Genomic DNA, 21,393 nt, shown 5'->3' with positions numbered 1-21,393 from the left:
GTGAAGTGAGAGCTCATTGGAGAGGCGGATGGAGGTAAATTTGCTGTCTGATAAGCTGGTTATGCCTCAGGGCAAGTGGGGAAACGGTAGTTAGAAAGAGGCCAATTTAAGGCCAGCAACCAACCTGTTTGTATACTTGACACACTGGGCCTTCATATGGGGTTATGGTCAGGGGTGCGATTTTGTATGGCAGCAGGAGCATTCTCGTGGCTATCCCACGCACACTGACTGCAAATTTGTCGGTCAGTCTGGTGAACGACTTGTTGTGCTGCCATTCATGAACAGCATTCCAGGGGATGTTCTCCAACAGCATAACCTTCACATACATACCGCTGTTATAACCCAACAAGCTCTACAGCGAGTCGACATGTTGCCTTGGTCTCCTCAATCACCAGATCAGTCTCCAGTCGAATGAACATGGGACATAACCGGACAACAACTCCGGTGTCATGCACAAGCAGCACTAACTGTCACGAGCGATCTAAGGCACTGCAGTCATCGACTGTGCGGCTGGTCCCAGCGGAGGTTCGAGTCCTCCCTCAAGCATGGGTGTGTGTGTTTGTCCTTAGCATAATGTGGGTTATGTAGTGTGTAAGCTTAGGGACTGATGACCTTAGCAGTTAAGTCCCATAAGATTTCAAACACATTTAAACATTTTTGAACTAACTGTCCCTCTACAGACTGACAGAGTGCTACAGGCATGGACGTCAATCTGCCAAAGCGACATTCTGCATTTGTGCAACACAATGCATGCACGTCTGCATGCTTGCATTCAACATTTGGGTTGTTACACTGGATATTAATGTACCAGCATGTCACATATCCAATGGCTTTTCTCGCGCTGTCACTTGCAATGTTAATCACTTAAATATGTTACCTTAACAAATGTATTCCATTACTTTACATCAACATTTCTTGGTGTTGCTATATTTATTTTTTGCGTTAGCATATGTCAGTGGGATGTTCCTTTTTCTCTCGGGTCGTTTAGCGATGTGCTATGGTACTACGGCGCGGCATTTCAATGTGCTCCAGGACTGCTGGCATTAACCTGCTAATAAACAAGAAACTTTTACATGATAGAGCACAGTCTTGAACGAACTGTCACAGAAGTCCACATAATAGTGGACTGACGTACTAGGACATGCATTGATATAATGAAATACTGCATTGATAATTGAGTAATAAAACACGGAAGAAAAGGACGACTAATTGCTGTGCTCTATCATTTGAAAGTCATATCACAGTCGTTGGGAGCATCCGCATTCTTAATGGAATGATAAACTAAAAATTAATTTTGTATGTCTATTTTTTCGTGATGAAAACTAAAACTTTTTATGAGTACCCCTCGCACAGCCGATTGTTTCTTCCTTGTTTCGTTAAATTTCGTGCAGCGAAGGGCATCTGCGTATCCATCGCTCCCCCAACTCCGAGATACCAAACATAAGAAATCTGCCACGTCTGGAAAGTTTGGTAAGACAGAATCAATGTCATACATATGCACATCGGTGTTCACAAGAGCTGGTACCTATTTGTGACCGCTAATTGGCAGACATCGTCAATATTTGGCACGTTGGACCCAAACAATCTTGACACTAACTTTTGCTCTGCATAAGGCAACTCTGTCATCTGGGGAAACGATGGTAATTTTTAGCTGTTCGCAGTACACAAGGAACGTTGAAAACCAACCCATTCACGTTAATTCACCATCTGTCCTGGACCAATGCACTTACATAATATTAAGTGAGAGAAAATGAGAACGTACTTATTGTGACCCATTTGTGATGTTTGTGAAAACGACCTAGTTCCTCTCTGCAATCCCGCCACAAACCAAACGTATCATCCACGTACCGGAACCCACGAACACAGACTGGAAGCACCACCCACAACAAAAATGAGGCATCATAAAAAATTCTCAACAAAGCATTGCTGAAGAATAGTTATACGTTCGATGAGGTGAAAAGAAAGATAAGACCACAGTGTAGAAATCATAGCGATGCTGAAGCGCCGGCGAAGTCGAAAGCTTCCCTGTCTTTCACTAAGGACGTTGCTGATCGCGTAGGAAAAATCTTAAAAAAAGTCGTAGATTACGGTAAACTACACACCCGGGAGATACTAGATCATCTCCAATCGAACAAGGATTCTCACCAACCGCTGGGGGAAAAAATAAGAAAACAGGAATTTACGCGATTCACTGTAGTCGTGGACAGATACATGTGAATACTACAAAAGAACGGTTAAAAACGACTAGAAGAGCAAAGGGCAACTGCGAAAGAGAGGAGATTAACAGACCAGCCTTGCGGAACGAGATCGTCACTTTAATTTTGATGAGACTCAAGTGCTGACAGTCACAGGAGGATACTCTGAAAGGCTACACAGAAAGGCCACAGAGATTGTAAAATTGTAAAACACCCTATGAATCTCAGTAGGAAGAAAGTGGACGTGGAACTGAATGACATCTGGATTTCGGTGCTAAAGATGTGTTCCAATCTTCCACAATGGGGTGATAAGCAACGGCGGACGGTGGCAGTCGACAAATGCCAATTTCGGTTGGGCATTCAAAACATGTGGCGTCACACCACTGCGCGGAAGCACGCAGAAGTGGAATTTTGCTGCTGTCAGTAGCGATCCAGTGTGTGAATCGGACATTCAACAAAGCTACGTTCCTCCCTGAGAATGTCTCCGACGAATGGGGGCAACACGTTGTGCTTCAGTGTGAAATCCATTCGACCACCGCAAAAAAGCCCGGCACATTTTATTAAATATGATGTGTCTTTTGCTTGATTTGGAATATCTCGGTTGTAGTTATGGTTTAGCAACGTAACTTACAGTCAAGTGACCTCACGAACTGTTCACTGACATGGACAAATCTGCTTTGATGCACTATCCTCTAGAACAAGGTTTCGCAAACTGTGTTCTGCAGGAGATTGATTTTCCGCAGGAAATGAGTAACTGCACCACCGAAAGCTGTTATCGTTAACATTATGGCGATCATTTGTCGACATATTAAAGGGACTATTTTTTTAACTCATTTGGACCTTTTTATTACTATTTATTTAAATTTGAAGTAATCACTGATTAAAGCAAGTATTTCTCATATTTAAAAAAGAAAATGTTATTAATCTTCAACGTAAACTAAGTGCTCCATAATAGTACCGGTATTCTCAAAATGTCCCCACAGAGAAAAGATTTCTTAATCCCTGCTCTAGAGAATGCCACCAAAATAAATTGTTAAATAAATCAAATTTTACACTATTACTTTGATCAGATATAGAGCTTCTGCGCTGTGCGATATATGGGTATTGTTAAAATTCGGTAGTGAGATGCTGATTTAGTTTCTTTGAGCGCTGGTCCGTCAAAATTCGCGCGATTTAAGAAGAAACGGAACTCTAAACGAAACTCAGAAAATGAAGGCTACCTTATTTAATTCTCCGTGGCTTGAGAAATACACGGCCTTACACTCGCAAACAACAGGAAATAAAAAAAAATGCTGTGAGAAAGCCACGTTAATACATGACAAGGTCAGACATCGTCTCTGCTAGACTGAGAACACCATAAGAATTACATCTGAGATAAAGATAAATAAGAAGGAAGACGCAGTTTTCATGACCAGGCAGCTACCTAGGTATTGTACAGAGCATAAGCTCCTTATGGAAAAGGATGATGAAAGACTACCGTCATGATCTTTACCAAGCAATAATCGCAGTATATGTTTCAGCTGATATGCGAAAACAGCATAAAACAGTTGCGGATGAGACGAAAGGAGTCTGAATCCTATTTCTACCAGTCACAAGTGGGTTTCGTGTTTTCACACGGTGTTGTACCACACTGAACTTCCACAACTCTCTTTTTTTTCATCAGTCTTTTGTCTTAAAGAGTCAGTCCATTGTCAACCACTGAGCCTCTTCATATTAAAGTAGGGGTTACATACAACGTTTCAGTTTCTTTTTCGGAGTATATGTTCCAGACTCCGTCTTCCTCTACGGCTCCCAGAGGGAAGAAAAGCCATCAGTAAATATTACTACAGATACTACTTTAATCTGAATTTGAATCCAACTCATGGATGTATATTTTACTTCCTTCGTTGCTTGCTCTCGGTCTTTCGTTTTTATCGTGCCTTCTTTGTTTTACACCTACTGTCCTTGCTCCCCAAACCCTTAATCATCGCCATTAACGTATCGCATTTTATCCGGTATTTTCTATAGCTTGCACATCCTTCTTGAGAATTTCGAACGTCTTGGACCATTTTATACCGTCGAATGTTTTTTTCTTCTAGATCGACAAATTCTATAATAATTTATCGTAAGACTTTCTTCCATTGTCAACAGAAACGTCAGGGCAACTTCTCTGATGCCTTTAGGTTTTCCAAAGCCAAGCTGCTCATCACCTAAGATATTCAGTTTTGTTTTCCATTCTTCTTTATATTGCTCTCTTCAGCACCTTTGATGCGTGAGCTGTTATGCTGACTGTGTGGTTGTTCTCGGACTCATCGACTATAGCTAACTTCAGAAATGTGTGGATGATATTTTTCAGGAAGGGTGCTGGTACGTCTGCATTTTAACAAATATTAGGAACCAACTACGAATGTCAGTTCCCCCAATGATTTTAGACATCAATACAGTTATCAATCTGCTGTATTATCTGATCACAACAAGTCTTCCAAAACATTGTTGGACTCTGAATCTAATACAAGTTCCCATATGTTTTTCACATCGACTCCCATGTCTTACTCTATTACTTCATCAGACTGGTCCTCTCTCTTGTTGAGAGGATATCCTCCTCCACGCTAAATGTTGAAGCATTTGCTTTAAATTTACCGAAACTTATTTTCATTTTTCAAGGCGTTCATTCTGTCCTTGGGAGAAGCAGATCTTTTTCTATTTGTTGCAATATTTTCTGTCCATTATAATTATCCGGGCTGTTATGCCGTGGTCGGTTGATGAATGCTGTGGTGATTCCCAACGTTTCGTCTCCGACTGCGGGAGACATCTTCAAGATGTCTCCCGCAGTCGGAGACGAAACGTTGGGAATCACCACAGCATTCATCAACCGACCACGGCATAACAGCCCGGATAATTATAATGGAATGATATTTCCGGCCGTGAAATATTTTCTGCTGCTATTTCCATGCATTTCCTATTTATTACATTCCTTAGTTACTTATACGTTTTCTTCTCCAAGTTTTTATAGTGCCTTATTTAGTCGAAGATTTCTTCTGTTAGCCAAAGTTAGTTGCAGTATCTTCCTTGTACATGTATTCGTCTGCGCATCTCCTGTCATTGCCCTTTATAGAGAGGTCTGTTGGTCTTCAACTGAAATACACCTTGTGGTATTCATTATAGCAATTCGTCAGTACTTTGTTGACCCACATTCTACCTGACGATTCTACTAAAACTCAACCTTCTTTAAACTGTGGTATGAGGCTATACCTGCTACTGGGTACACTTTACACTGAGATGACAAAAGTATATGGGATAGCGATATGCACATATACCAATTATGGTATTATTGCGTACACAAGTTATAAAAGAGCATTGTATTGGTGGAGCTGGAGCTGGAGCTAGAAGCATGAGACGTTCCATTTAGGAAATCGTTAGGGACTTCAATATTCCGAGATACAGTGTCAAGAGTGTGCTGAGAATACCAAATTTCAGGAATTACCTGTCATCAAGAACGATGCAGTGGCCGACGGCCTTCATTTAACGACCGAGAGCAGCGGCTTGTGGACAGAGTTGTCAGTGCTAGCAAACAAGACGACGAAAAATAACCACCGAATTCAATGTGAGAAGTGCGACGAACGTATCCGCTAGGACAGTGGCACGAAATTTGGCGTTATTGGGCGACGCTTTTGCTAACAGCACTACATCGCCTGCAATGCCTCTCTTTGGCTCGTGACCATATCGGCTGGTCTCTAGACGACTGGAAAACCGTGGTCTGGTCAGAAGAGTCCCGATTTAAATAGGTAAAAGCTGATGGTAAGGGTTCAAATGTGGCGCAGACCCCACGAAGCCACGGATCCAAGTTGTCAATAAGAGACTTTGCAAGCTTGTGGCGGCTCCATAATGGTGTGGGCTGTGTTTACATGGAAATATTGGGACCTCTGGTCCAAATGAACCGATCATTGACTATAAATGGTTATGTTCTCCTACTTGGAGACCATTTTCACTCATCCACGGACTTCATTTTTCCAAACAACGACCTCACGTCAACAGACCACAGTTGTACGCGATTGCTATGAAGAACATTCTGGACATTTCGAGCGAATGATTTGGCTATCATAATTGCCCGACATGAATCTTGTGAAACATTTATGGAACATAATGGAGAGTACTTTTCGTGCACAATATCCTGTAGCGCCAACATTTTTGCAATTGTATGCGCTATGAAGGCAGTGTGGCTCAATATTTTTGCAGGGGACTTCCAACGACTTGTTGAGGCCATGCTGTGTCGGGTTCCTCCACTACGCCAAGCAAAAGTAGGTTTGACACGATATTAGGAGGTATTCCATTGTTTTTTTTCACCTTATTATGTAATTCAATATATGATTTCAAAATCTCTACCTGTCCATGATATAATTCATGTGGTATCTCCCCGAGTCTCCAAGCGTCCTATTGCGTCCTATTGCAATTTTTGAACAGTGTATTCGATATAACCAGCTGAGGTTGACTGTGGAGGTTTCTTGGCCTTTCTCCTTTCTCATTCTTAATTCCGAGTCCATATTCGCCCGTAAAACGTATTCAGTTCCTTTCCCTGCCCTAGCAATCCGATCAGCCATTACTATTATATTATCATTTTTATTTACATACTGTTACCTTTCCAATGCCCTAATAGGTATTTCCTATCTCTTCATGTTCTGTTTTTTATGATGTCGGCATATATACCCGCATTATTACTCTTATGTTGGTTACCTGCCGATAACGATAAGAACAATCCTGTTACTGCATTATTCGAAATAACTGACTCTCTGCCTTCCCATCCTATTCATAACGAATCCTATTCCCATTGCTGCATTTCCCCTGCCGATGAAAAGCTTTCGGGTTTCTATCCCGGAATCAGTATGAAAGTACCGCGGTATTTTAATGTTGCCATTTTCCTGGAAACCTGAGAGCTTCTCATTGATAATTTAGTACGCTGAGACAGACTACATTCACACACATTCCATCTTCTGTTGATATTAACTTAAATTCATCTTTCATTTAAATGACAACCACTGTCCCTTTGCGTATAGACGGCCGTGGTGGCCGAGCGGTTCTAGGCGCTCCAGTCCGGAATCGCGCTGCTGCTACGGTCGCAGGTTCGAATCCTGCCTCGGGCACGGATGTGTGTGATGTCCTTAGGTTAGTTAGGTTTAAGTAGTTCTAAGTTGTAGGGGACTGATGACCTCAGATTTTAAGTTCCTTAGTGCTCAGAGCCATTTGTAGCGTATCGCTTCTCAGGTTTTCTAAATCTCCTATGGCCCGATCTGTAGAAGGGTACCCTTGCACCGAATAATCTTCTACTCTTGTATAGCTCCCCTGCAGGCAGTTCTCTCCCAGAGACCCGAATGGAGGACTAACCAAGAATCATTTGCCAATGGAGAGATCATCATGACACTTTCCCGACTATACAGGTCACATACAGCTATGACCCTGTGTTTTCTTAATGTAGTGGTTTCCATTGCCTTCCAAATCCTCATTCTGTGGATCATTTCCGACTCTTCTGCCTTTTGGGGGCAGGTTACCTCCCAAATGGGAACAGATTGCCCTGAAACTCTTTCTGCTCTTCTGTCGTCCTTAATAAGGTCATTGGTAGAATGAAGAGGTCCTCGGCCGCCATTAATGACGATTTTTACTGAAAGGTTAATCAGAGGCTGGACTTGTAACCCAGGATGTTTTGGATTATTAGTCAGTGATACTGCCCCCAAACCACAGGCCTAAATTGAAGTGTTACAAAATCAGATTAAAAGAGAGCCTTCTAGACACGGTAAAAAACTGAAACATTTTGTGTAGGCGGAGTTGAACAGCCTTTAGGGAGGTTAAAAAGTGCTTTATAAAATAAACTGCTATACTACTCTTTTTTTATTGAAGAGAATCGATCTCGGTCTAGTATCAGACCATTCCGTCACTATTATTAACTGTTTGTGCATAACATTTTTGTCCTGACAACAACAAAGACGACTGTTGGGCCCTGTTATCATGTTTTGAGTTCTTTGTTAACACAGCGCACACAACATTTTCTGACATTGTCAGGATATAAACGTTATACACACACAGTTATTACTGTTGTGGGTTGGCAGGAGAGCCAACGCCGGTATGAGAGGAAGCCGAAAGGCACGCGTTTTAGCTCACGCAGGCTGGCATGAGGTCTGGAACAGGACACGGAAACTAGACTGTAGAAAAAACTGACGTAGCTGGTGGAATACTTAACTTTAATCCATAAATGGTGAACATCGCTCTTGATGGTACATTATTCATAATCTCAATAGTAACTGACAATGGCGCCTTGCTAGGTCGTAGCAAATGACGTAGCTGAAGGCTATGCTAACTATCGTCTCGGCAAATGAGAGCGTAATTTGTCAGTGAACCATCGCTAGCAAAGTCGGTTGTACAACTGGGGCGAGTGCTAGGAAGTCTCTCTAGACCTGCCGTGTGGCGGCGCTCGGTCTGCAATCACTGATAGTGGCGACACGCGGGTCCGACGTATACTAACGGATCGCGGCCGATTTAAAGGCTGCCACGTAGCAAGTGTGGTGTCTGGCGGTGACACCACAAATACAAGTTGCAATTGGTATTGCAACTGTGAGAATGCATAACTAAGTTGCTTTTGAGACCCGAAGATGGTCTGATATTGGACCGAAATCGGCTTTCCCCAATAAAAAATAGTAATACAGCTCTATGTTTTATAATGGAAAATGATTTTATTCTCAGATTACGTAATTCTCTCATTTACTTCAAGGCAGGAAATCTTCTGAATATGCTGCAAAATAGAAGATCCGACCACAATTTGTACAAATGATAAAACGTGTGTAGCTCATAGCTTTCTCATCAAAGGGTTTTCCGTAACAAAGCTATTGTGAAAGCAGCAATCCAGCGTTCTCCACACCTGCACAGATAGACCTGTTCCACACCAACGGTTCCTACGCTCATCAACGAATATAAGATCTGAAGATGAATCTCTTAGTAGATCGAAACTGGTCAGCGAAAAATAAAAATAAACAACTTTAATGCGATCACGACTATGTGTACTGAAATAAACAACCCATTTTCTACATTTATATTGACTGTACCGGTCACTGAAGGCAGAAGAACGAGAATAAAAAGATTACTCTTATCAGATTAAAAAAATTAGATCTTGTGTCTATTGAATGAATGTGGTGAAGGACGTCGTCCCTCTATTGTAAGACTGTTAGTGCAAGTGATATTTTTGTTCTGCACGTGAGGACGATGATTCAGATCAACGCAAGTAACAATCTTTTGTGCGTCCTCCTTTTGAAGTTGTATTCAAGGCAGTATTGCCTCACAATCAGAACGTGCAGTTCTCTTTGGTTTATAACGACAAAACATATTCTACTGCTACTACCACTACTTCTACTACTACTACTACTACTACTACTACTACCATTACCGCTGTCATGGCGGACGTATGTCACGTAACCGCTGCCTAGTGACCTTGCTCACGGAAACGAGTTTCCGCGCTGAACCGGTCTTTGTGACTGACCTATCAGGTGGGGCAGATGAGGTTGTGCCAGCAGCCAGCTGCGTAAGCTCGATACAGCCTGTCGAATGTCTTCCTCAGTCGTTCCCACTTTTTGCCGAACAAGCGCCTTTTGTTCCTCCGTCGGAAGTTTGAATTCGATTGCGGTAGCCATACTTCCTGAAGTAAACTTCCTGTAACACAAAAGAATGACACCTCAGGTACAATTTTTCTGTCGCATATTACAGCCTAGGTCGTAATGCTACACGCGAAGGAAACGCGATAGATTAACTGGCGGTGGTGCCTTGTGTTGCATGTTTTAGTATCGCAATTCGTGTACAATGCAACCATACAATGTAACCATCAAAACTGGGTGGTGATGTGGATTTTCATTTGCTACAATGTTACAGTGTTTCAGGTGTCCTCTGTAAGATAAGTGACTTAAACAGTTAGAGGATCTAAACAAATACATACGTAATTTCACGCCATTGTCGAGTACAGTGCCAAAAGTAGGAATATGCAAATAGTAAGATATGAAATAAAAATAGTACTGTGCAGCATAATATTCGCTTAACATCATATAAATGGTAGAAAATAATGACTTGTAGGAATGCAGTACATTATCGTGCAAGGACATCTTATTCAGGAAAATCAGTCCAAAAGAGGTAAACACGAGACTAACACATGCCTTTAACATGTAACTACGAAAGTAATGTCAAGGAATGTAGACTCTAGAAGACCTGACACATCAAAAATGCAAATGATACAAGCTTACAAGCATTAGGTCTTATCGAACCGTACAGTATGTGGTTACTTTTGGGTGTGGCCCTCTGAAACATCATCTTTGCATTTACTTGTAAACATCGGATCGTTAATAACATGAAGAGCACATATATTATGAATAATAAAGGAAACAAATTCTGTAAGAAACACACGAAAAAAAGTACAAAATTATTAGATGGTAGCGTAACAATAGCTACTCCCGTTCCTCTCCCCACCTCCTTTCCCACTAGCTTCCCTTCCCCCATTCCTGTTCTTTCAGTTCTGTTGTTATATTTAGTACTCTTTACATTATTATGGAGTTTACTATATCGTCGTGTATGATTCTTTGGATTTTGTATTTTATTTCGCCACCACCACCACCAGCTTGTACGGTGCCTTGTTGACAATTTGCGTCCATGTCCTTGTGAGGTCCGCGCCCTTCTCGAACCCCAGCTCTTACCAGCTGATTTTGGGATTCATCTGAGCAGGCCACGGTTTTCCAGTCGTCTAGGGCCCAATCAATATGGTCACGAGCCCAAGAGAGTCGTTGCAGGTGATATCGTCCTGTTAGCAAAGACGCGTCGGTCGTCCGTTACCAGAGCCCATTAACGCCAAATTTCGCCACATTGTTCCCACGGACACGTTCGTCGTACGCCCCTTATTTATTTCTGCGGTTATTCCATGCACTGTTGATTATCTATTAGCACTGACAACTATGCGAAACGCCGCTGCTCTCGGTCGTTAAGAGAAGCCGTCAGCCTCTGCGCTGTCCATGGTGAGAGGTAATGCCTGATATTTGATATTCTCGACACATTCCTCACGCAGAGGATTTCCGAATATTGAATTCCTTAACGATTTCCGAAATGTAATTTCTGATGCTTCTAGTTCCATAATTTGGTCTGAAACCTTTTCATATGAATCAGCTGAATACAAATGACAGCTTAGCCAATGCACGGTCCTCTTATACGTTGTGTACGTGATGCTACCACCATTTTTATAAGTGCATATCGCTGCCCTACGACTTTTATCACCTCAGTGTATCTGTGATCCTTCTACATTTTAATGTGTCAAGTCGTCTTGAGTTTACGTTCCTTGACATCACTTTCATAGTTATACCTTAAAGGCATTTGCTAGTCTATTGTTTACCTGCACTGAGGTGATTTTCCCATATATGGTATGCTTGTACGATAATGTGCTGCGTTCCTACAAGATGTTAATTTTGCACCATTTACGTGATGTTAAGCAAATGTGTTGAACTGTGTAAATCTCATCCAGCCAGTGCTCAGCAGAATTGCGTCAATGGTCTAAGAAGTAAGTTCATCTCTCGTAACTGTATATTAGCTTACTTCAAAAGTTTTACTTTATGGATTGTTATCTGCATGTTTTGCTTTTAGCACTGTACTCGATAATTACGTGAAATAATATGTCACCCTGCACGGTACACAGCAAATTACGTTAATGGTCTAAGTGCATATCTCTTAACTTTACACCGACTTCCATCTAATACATCGTAATTTTTTTGATCTTTTTACTTCATGTGTTGCTGTTTTAGTATTCTTACTTTTAGCGTTGTACTCGATAATGGTACGAAAGCTCAAATATTGTACACAGGGAATATACAGAAGTACTGAAATGGAAGTGTATTCCTTCAAGAAATATTGTATGATAATTGCTCAGCGGCATCGGAAACTTTTTAATACAGCTCTCTCTGGAACTGTTGATAACAGAATAGAAACTAAAATAATATATCACGATACTCTGTCTGTATGGATGACCCATACACCATGGAAAAATGTCTAAACTCCCCAACTAGTATCAGTAACTTAGGCAGAAGGTCAAACACTGACTAAAACATATTGTATATTAGAAACTAAAATTGAAGACTGATCCCTCTATTGCACAATCTAAATTTGTTTCCATTTAATGTAAAATACACATAGACACCAAACATTTGTGGGTATTCTTGGCAATAAAAGGACCCTTGCGTCATAAAGAAGACAAGTTAGCAGAATTTAATGGCATAGCCAACAGATGATTTACAATTATACAAAGAAACTATTACATATAGAATATAACGAAATTATACCAGGTGCTCAAGATCAATACATAGTCAATCCTACGCGTGTTGCAATAAGACGCGACCCTCTAAACGTTTGGGTACAGAAACAAAAATATTGAAATGTGTTCTAATCAACTTCCATTCATGTCGAAATTTCGTGGTATTAATTATAAGGACGTCACAACTTTGCATCTAGCCTAAGACTCTACAGATATACTAAACCAACGACTACGTTACGTCAGCTGTCAGATCATTGCAGAAGTGGTACACACCGTATCGGAAAACATCTTTTACGTTTCTTGCTGGATGCGCACACGCAGTGCCCAGTTTAAATCCAAGACGATGGAGGAACTGTCATAGTTTGTCGGCTATTATTGCAGCCGCCGTTACGATACCAGTCGATGAGGTAATGGAACAAATTCAAAACTGCAGGAATTTAGGGTTGTACAACATCTGCAGCAGGTGCTGTGTCGAATTTTCCGACGAGCTAAAATCTTTCTCAACGATAGTTTTCTGTACATATCGAATCTGATCGTAACAGACCACAGAACACATATTTAGAGGTGTTTAGTGGAAAATATTGTACACAGGAAATATACAGAAGTAGTGAGATGAAATTATATTCCTTCAAGAAATAACTAATACCCTATGTATCCTATTACAGAAAATATGAGGTAACAGTTAAAACAACAGGATAAGCTGATTTAACTTTTAATCGGTACTTTTTTAAACCTCGTTTTTGTAAGACTAAGCCTAGGAAATATGATTGATTTTTCGAGTTCGCCATTCTTCCTGACTTTTCCAGTGTTGTGAGTGAAATGTTAATTATGATCTCGAATTTTGAAGGAGTTTCCTTTCTTCTGAGTTTGAAGAAAGTTTGCCGGATTAGTAAGTCCACAGGAATGATAATTAGGAACTATTATGAAAGGAGGAACTATACCTTCCCTGTGAACATTTCGGTCGATATGACACCGAATCGTGTTTCTCTAAAATTTGAATACGTTACTACGTAAGTAACGACGTATGAACTGATATGAGCTGTATTGAAGCGGCTATCAGTACTGCATAGAATAAAGGTATAGAAACGTGTAGACCCAGTCATTGTACTGTACCTCTCTCAGATTTAAGTCAGCTGATAGGTATACCTGCTTAAAGAAAATCCCTCTAACTAAGGAATAACCTCCAGAGGACGTCATGTTTCCAAGCAGAGAAGGATTTACCATATTTCATCAAAATGCAAGGGGTATTCGAGATACAGTTAATGAACTGCTTATAGATGTTGACTGAAATTATTGGTATAGCGGAGCACCACTTAAATAATTGGACAATTCAGAGCCTTCCTTGACCAGGATACAGATTAGCTGGCTGTATTTCAAGGAGATCATTGCGGAGTGGAGGAGTGGCCACTTACGTAAAAACGTATTCCATTTGAGTCGATAGACGTATCACGGCACTGCACTGAACAAATATTTGAATGTTGTGCAGGGGCAGTTGAATTTAGTGAAACTAAACTTATAATTGTGGTTGTTTATAGGTCCGATAACTCTGACTTCAGAGCATTTCTCCTCAAACTAGAGAGGGTTCTTGATTCACTTTATAGGAAGTACGAGAATTAGTTATATGTGGTGACTTCAATACTAATTATGTGTAAAGTGCAAGAAAAGGGATGTTGGCAGATCTCCTAAATTAATATGATCTGATGCGGGCTGTGTTTCTTCCAACTAGGGTACAGGGGAACAGTAGCACAGCCATAGATAGTATTTTATTCATTCTTCATTAGTAGATGGGCATTCTGTTAGCAAAAGGGTGAATTGCTCTTCGGGCCATGATGCACAAATTTTAACACAAAAGACTTTTGTACCCAAGCAAATGTCACATATAATTAGAAACTATGTAGGAAAGTTAATCCAACGCCAATACAGTGTTTTCTAAACCTCATCACGGAACAATAGTGGCAGAATGTTTATGGTGCCAATAACATTGATGACAAATATAATGCTTTCCTTAACACATTTCTCATGCTCTTTGAGAGTTTCTTTTCATTAAAACATTCGAAACGGGGTACTACCAGTAAAAGGCAACCTGACTGGCTGGCTAGTGGGATAAGGATATTATGCACAACGAAGCGGGAATCATATCAAAATGCTGGAAGTGGTCACAATCAAGCTACAGTATCCCTTTACATACAGGACTATAATGTGCATAAAAATGTTATTGGAAAGGCATAGAGTATGTGGTACGCAAATAGAATAGCTACTACACAGGATAAAATTAGAACCATATGGTCAGTTGTGAAGGAAGTGTCTGGTCAGCACCACAAGGTAGCCGATATCAAGTAAGTTCGTGGTAAAAATATTTTTGTTACTGATAAATCACATATATGTACAGTATTTAACAATCATTTTCTGAGCATTGCCCGTGAATTAAATAAAAATTTATTTTCTACAAGGAATCAAATAACTCTCTTGGCAAGTGCCTTTCCGAAAAAATGGTTCAAATGGCTCTGAGCACTATGGGACTCAACATCTTAGTTCATAAGTCCCCTAGAACTTAGAACTACTTAAACCTAACTAACCTAAGGACATCACACACACCCATGCCTGAGGCAGGATTCGAACCTGCGACCGTAGTAGTCCCGCGGTTCCGGACTGCAGCGCCAGAACCGCTAGACCACCGCGGCCGGCTGCCTTTCCGAGATTGATGTCTGAAATACTTCTCTGTGATACAGACAAGTGGGAGATTGACTCAACAATTAAATCACTGAAGACTAAGGATGCTAATGTATATGATGGAGTACCTCTCATAATATCAAAGTACTGTGCTGCACATGTTAGCCCTGAATTTAGGTATATTTGTTACTTTTCCTTTCGGAATGGTCAGTTTCCTGAACTATAAAAGTACTCAGTGGTAAAGCGGCTTTATAAAAAGGGAGAAAGGGATCATTAAGAGATTTTTATACCTATTTCTATGCCATTAGTGTTTGCTAATGTTATTGACAAGGATGTGTATTAAAGGATAATTGATCATTTTGGATCACACAATTTGCTATCAAATGTACAGTTCGGTTTGGAAGTGCCTTACAACTGAAAATGCTACAGACCCCTTTCTCTGCGAGCTTCTGGATGGATTAAACGAAAGATTTCCAACGCAAGGCATATTTTTTTAAAATAACTAAGCCGTTTGATTGTTTTGATAACAAAATATTGCTCCTGAAGTTGGACCATTACGGAATACGGGGAGTAGCTCAAATTGGTTCTCCTATTACTTTAGCAACATACAGTAAAAGGTCAGTATTGACAGTGTTGAGAATAGTTGTGAGGTGTGGTCTGAGTGAGGTACGGTCGAATGGGTGGGGGAGGGGGTGGGCGCCCCATGGATCAGTGTTGGGGCCACTTCTGTTCCTTATTTGTGTAAATAATATGCCCTCTAGTATTACGGGTAACTCTAAAATATTTCTGTTTGCTGATAACACTAGCTTGGTAGTAAAGGATGTTGTGTGTAACACTGGCTCGGTTTCAAATAATGCAGTTCATGACATAAGTTCATGGCTTCTAGAAAACAAACCAACATTAAATCACAGTAACACTCACTTTTTACAGTTTCAAACACACAATTCCACGAAACCCGACGTTTTAAGTTCACAGTATGGGCATCTGATTAGTGAAACTCAGCAGGTAATATTTCTAGTTGTTCAGATAGATAGTAAACTGTCGTGGAAAGTCCGGTTTCAGGATCTTGTTGAAAGACTTTATGCTGCCATTTTTACTATTCGAACGGTATCCGAAGTGAGTGATCGTTCGACATCAACATTAGTCTACTTTGCTTATCTTCATTCGCTTATGTCCTATGGTATTATATTTTGGGGTAACTCTTCCCATTCTAAGAAGATATTTTGGTCTCAGAAACGGGTGGTTCGGGCAATAAGTGGTGTAAGTTTGCGAAATTCTTGTCAACCACTGTTCACTAGTCTGGTTATTTTGACATTGGCCTCTCAATATATGTGTACTTCAGTGTCATTTTTTGTTAACAGTATCAGCTTGTGCCCAAGAACAAGCAGCTTTCACTCGTGTTAATACACGGCAGAAATCAAACCTGCATTTTGATCGCATTTCCTTAACTCTTGTGCAGAAAGGTGTGCAGTATACTGCTGCATCCATTTTCAATAAGCTACCACAAAAATTCAAAAATATTAACAGTAATCCACACACTTTTAAACCGGAACAAGAATTTTCTCATCGGTCACTCTTTCTATTCTGTCGAGAAGTTTCTTGAAAAATTAAACTGATTCTTATGTTTTACTGTTGATTGCGTTTACTTAAACTTACGGCTTGACGTATTTGGTTCATAAACAGTTTTTATCTGTTATTATTTTTATGTTGTAAATTCATGTACTGATACGTTCCATGACCTTGGGGATTTGCTCCTCAATGACGTGTAAATAAATAAATTCTCTCAGTTAACTGGTATACAGTTTCATGTTACCCGAAAATTTCAGGTTATTAGAATATGCTGCTCTTGTCGTCGAATACGACACTGATTGTCAGAAAGACTTACTGCTAAATGACGATATTTGTCATTGAAACTAAGGAGTAGAATCTGAGACTAAGAATTATTTAGACGGTGGCGAACATTGCTTTGACGAGTTTTAGCACTGCTCGACTGTTTCAGTCAGGTCCTTAGGCCCTGTAACGTTACAGCGGCGTAGACAGGGAACTAAAAGATTCTAGGATAGTTTAGTGAAGTCAGACCGAAAGTGAATGATTCCCAGAAGTGCAGAGTCAAACGAAGGAGAAATAGAGTTAAAATCAAGATGTATGTCTTTTGCTACGGAGGAAGTGAACAAGGAGAAAATTGAGGTGTGGGTTTTATCGAAAACAAGACAATTAAACTCAGTATTACAGATATTTAATTATTGTCAGAACATTGATACCTGTTTTAAAAGAAACGAAATATATTTATGAAAATCATTCTAGATTTTGCATTAACGTGCTCACTGTGTAATGAGATAGAGGAAGACCACTAAGAATAATTACAGACTTAGAAGCGACCATAACCGATGTTACCAAGAATCTATAGGAGCTTCTTGCGAAAATAGAACAACAGATTAAGAACGATTCATTAGTGGAAAACTTTTGTGACAACTGAAATGTGAGGTAATTCTGTATATGTCAAACGCAAATTGGACGGTAAGGCCCAAACGGAACTAAAAATAATACTAATTACATTTTACAAAACGATGAAGAAATTGTAGAAAATGCGCTTATTCAGAAGCACGTTAGAATTCCTATTGATCACCGACAACAAGCCAACCGTTCCCGTCAGATCACCGAAGTTAAGCGCTGTCGTAGTTAGCTAGTACTGGGATTGGGTACCGTCCTAGTATGAGAGCTCTGCTGGAAAGTTGGCTGCATTCAGCCGTTGTGAGGCCAATTGGAGAGCTAGCTTACTGAGAACACGAAAACTGACAACTTTTGAGGGAGCAGTGTGCTGACTACATGCTCCTCCATATCCGCCTTCAGTGATGGCTATCGGTTCAGGATGACACGGCGGTCGGTCGGGATCGTGTTCGGATGGAGAGAGTTTATAGATAACAAAGCTAGAAATGAACTCATCAGTCATCACGCAAAAACTCGGCAGAGACGTAGGTTTACTTAATAGTAGGGAAGTACGTCTAACTACACAATGCAGCACGTACAAAATTAGTTTTGAAAGACAAAAGGCGCATCTGACATATATATCAGTTCGCGGTGTCTGTGCAGGTTCTACATGTCAGAGTGACGAGGAGAGACTCAGAGATTTGGTATCACTTGTACAAAAGTACCTTTTAGGTTAATCCTTAAAGCCTACGATGTGCTGCAGGCCTATGTTATTGACTGCTAGTTTTCACTATTTGGGAACGAATCGCCAGTGCAGACACCGTCTTCTATATTGTTTCTATTAGTACGCCGAAAATCCTTACAGTTTTCGATATATGTATCAGTTTCAATTAATTATGCTCTAACAAATTTTTAAAAGTTCACTGGGTACTCACTAATATCTTTTTGGCATCGTAGACGTAAAACGTCACAGTCTTCTTAGTGCGGTGGACACTGATTTCCTTTGCTGCATTCCCTGTTGTCACTTTCAGCGTCCCATTGAGCACTTAACAACTAGTTCAGATACAAAAGCAACATGTAGTACTCAGTCAGCGTAACAAAATTTGAATAGACTACGTTCGGAATCAACTAAAATTGTATGAGTTTTCTATTTCATATGGTTTCACAACAAACTCAAAATAGAAAAACAACAACTGGCCGCCAAGGACTGTAGCTATACAAAGATAAACATGCGCAAACACTTACCGTCAGAGAATGGTCCTCAGCTGTCTTACTGCTCCGCACGCGGCGACGGACCTAGAGCTACTGCTGAAAACCTGCTGAACCGGTTTTATGGCAGGAACTGCGAAAATGTTGCACAAGCGGTTCACTCTGGAATACACGTAACTTGTTGAACCGCTGTTAGATGATAACAAATGATAAAAGTATTCACGGAGCCAGAGTACTCAGGAATGAATAGACACCATCATCTTGGTTGACAGGCTACAGTTAAACAGAAGAAATTAAACCAGTTCATTGATGACAAAATCTTAGAAATCTGGTGTTCTAAATTAAGGACTAAGTGCATATAACTTGAAACATGAAGATAAATGTATTGAGTTCTACAAGAAACAATGGAATCAGAGGAAATAGATTCAGAGGCAAAGATGCCAGAAGAAACTTCAGTTGACGTAACTGAAATCGGAACTTAATAAGCAATCTGGAAGATTTAGAAAACAGAAAAGCTGCACATAAAAAAAATCGTTCAAATGCCTCTGAGAAATATGGGACTAAACATCTGAGGTCATCAGTCCCCTGGAACTTACAACTGCTTAAACCTAACTAACCTAAGGACATCACACACATCCGTGCCCGAGGCAGGATTCGAACCTGCGACCGTAGCAGTCGCACGGTTCCAGGCTGTAGCGCCTAGAGCTGCTCGGCCTCTCCGGCCGGCGCTGCACAGAAAACATCGTCACTAGAGAACTGCTGAAACATACGCATTTCATAGTGGCAGAGGGTTTCGGCAGATTTATAAATGTAAGCTTAAAAGCAACTCCTCTATCTCATAATAATGGTAAAGGTTTTGCACTCCCTGTATAAAAAAATAAATGTAATAAGACTGAATTAAAATAAAATAATGTCGTGTGACTAGGGTCTCCCGTCGGGTAGACCGTTCGATTGATGCGAATCTCTCGAGCTGACGCCACTTCGGCGACTTGCGCATCGATGGGAATGAGATGATGATGTTCAGGACAACACAACACGCAGTCCCTGAGTGGAGAAAATATCCGACCCAGCCGGAAATCGAACCCGGGCCCTCAGGATTGACATTCTGTCACACTGACCACTCAGCTACCGGTGGCGGACATAAGACTCAATTCATAACTATAATGGGACTGATTGGTAATTCCTAGTTAGCTACAATTTCTGTTGAAATATAGGAGGTGAATGATACGTAAGATAACTGAAACCATCATAACAGAATAAGAAACTCGAGTCAAAGAAGGAGTTGTATAATCATTGCACCACCACGTGGACAAGTAGTACAAAAAGACGGTGTACATATCAGAGAAACTGATTTAATTCGTAGGTTAAATGAGTCATCCGACTCCGTTAAGAAATCTAAACCTTTGAACGCACTGCAGAAAAGGTGATCCGCACAACGTTTTGTACAAATGATTAAAAAATAATGTAGTACAAAGGATCCGCATATCTATTACCGATTTTATGGAAAAATTGCTAATTTTGGCGGGGTACACTTAATTTTGGGTTCTATTTAACACGTCTGGAAATGATATTCAAATGGAATCTACTTTAAATAACAGAAAATCAGGCAGTTTATCACTACGCGTGCAGAATATGCTTGGCGCCGAAGATAATCCTCAGCGCCCTGCGATGAAACGTCAAAGACGTCGGCAAAATATAGCTCACGCATTTCTGACTATAATATAACTCTTGTATGAAGTGACTCTACTGGAATAAAAAGTATCTGTAAAAGTCAAACCTTAGTCAAATTTACAATTTCGATTATTTCGGCAGTAAAATCTATGGCCCATATATGTTCGTACAGCGCAACATTATACGTAAACTTCACGAACGTTGCTATTGAAATAATACCTGCAACAAAATTTGATAAGAGTACGAAATCAAGAAATACTAGCAAGAGGAGTAAGGAAGTCTTTGGAAGACACAAGAGGAATTCATTGATTAGTGGGACACATGCTATGGTATCTAGGAACAGCTAACTTGCTACGATATCTAGGAATAGTTAGCTTGCGCTTGGGAGGGACGATAGACAGGAGAAATGAGAAGGGCAGAAAACGAGTGAAAAAAATATTATAGAAAATATTGGTTGTAGTGATTGCACAGCGATGAAGTGATTGGGAGAAGACAGCACATCTTGCGTCACATTCCCTGAGAAACACATAGAAAAGAAAGTTCAGGAGCGCACTTATGATGGAAATATGCCTAGTGGCAACAAACAGACCTGATCTCTTTATGAATGTCCTTATTGAAACTGATACGAATGACCACGAGGCATTTGTAGCAACAATAATTACTAAAGTACAGAGGACAACTATAAGAAGTAGGAAGGTGCACGCGTTTAGGAAGTTCGGAGAGGAACTCAATACATTAACCTCTGGACAGGAGCATGTAGAAGAACTGCGGCCCAACATTTAAATAATAATAGACCATGCTCTGAATAGTTACTTACTTGGTATGTTCACAACAGTGGAGACCCTCCATGGGATACAGTCGCTGTAAAGAAATTTCTAAAGAAACTGATTTAAAACAAAACATAGGACCTGGGATAGAGAGAGGCTG

The 21,393-nt window shown here is 40.5% G+C and overlaps 1 protein-coding gene across 5 annotated transcripts in view; it reads right to left on the bottom strand.

Annotated features, from left to right (window-relative positions):
* LOC126187641 (retinol-binding protein pinta-like) overlaps positions 1-18,916 on the bottom strand; it is an 80,190-nt gene extending 61,274 nt beyond the window's left edge. For 2 of the 5 annotated variants that reach the window (XM_049928841.1, XM_049928838.1), the window contains exons 1-2: positions 18,522-18,824; positions 9,694-9,863 (exon numbers count right to left, since the gene is read on the bottom strand). In XM_049928841.1, coding sequence (XP_049784798.1) covers positions 9,694-9,844 — 151 coding nt within the window. In that variant the 5' untranslated portion in view covers positions 9,845-9,863; positions 18,522-18,824. The other 3 variants (XM_049928839.1, XM_049928840.1, XM_049928842.1) reach the window with 3 other exon arrangements.
* Positions 18,917-21,393: the final 2,477 nt, after the last annotated feature.

This window comes from Schistocerca cancellata, chromosome 5, assembly GCF_023864275.1.
Source record: "Schistocerca cancellata isolate TAMUIC-IGC-003103 chromosome 5, iqSchCanc2.1, whole genome shotgun sequence".
In the NCBI taxonomy this organism is placed as follows: domain Eukaryota; kingdom Metazoa; phylum Arthropoda; class Insecta; order Orthoptera; family Acrididae; genus Schistocerca; species Schistocerca cancellata.
Note: the sequence above shows the minus strand (reverse complement) of the source record. Positions and strands in the feature narration are given on the sequence as shown.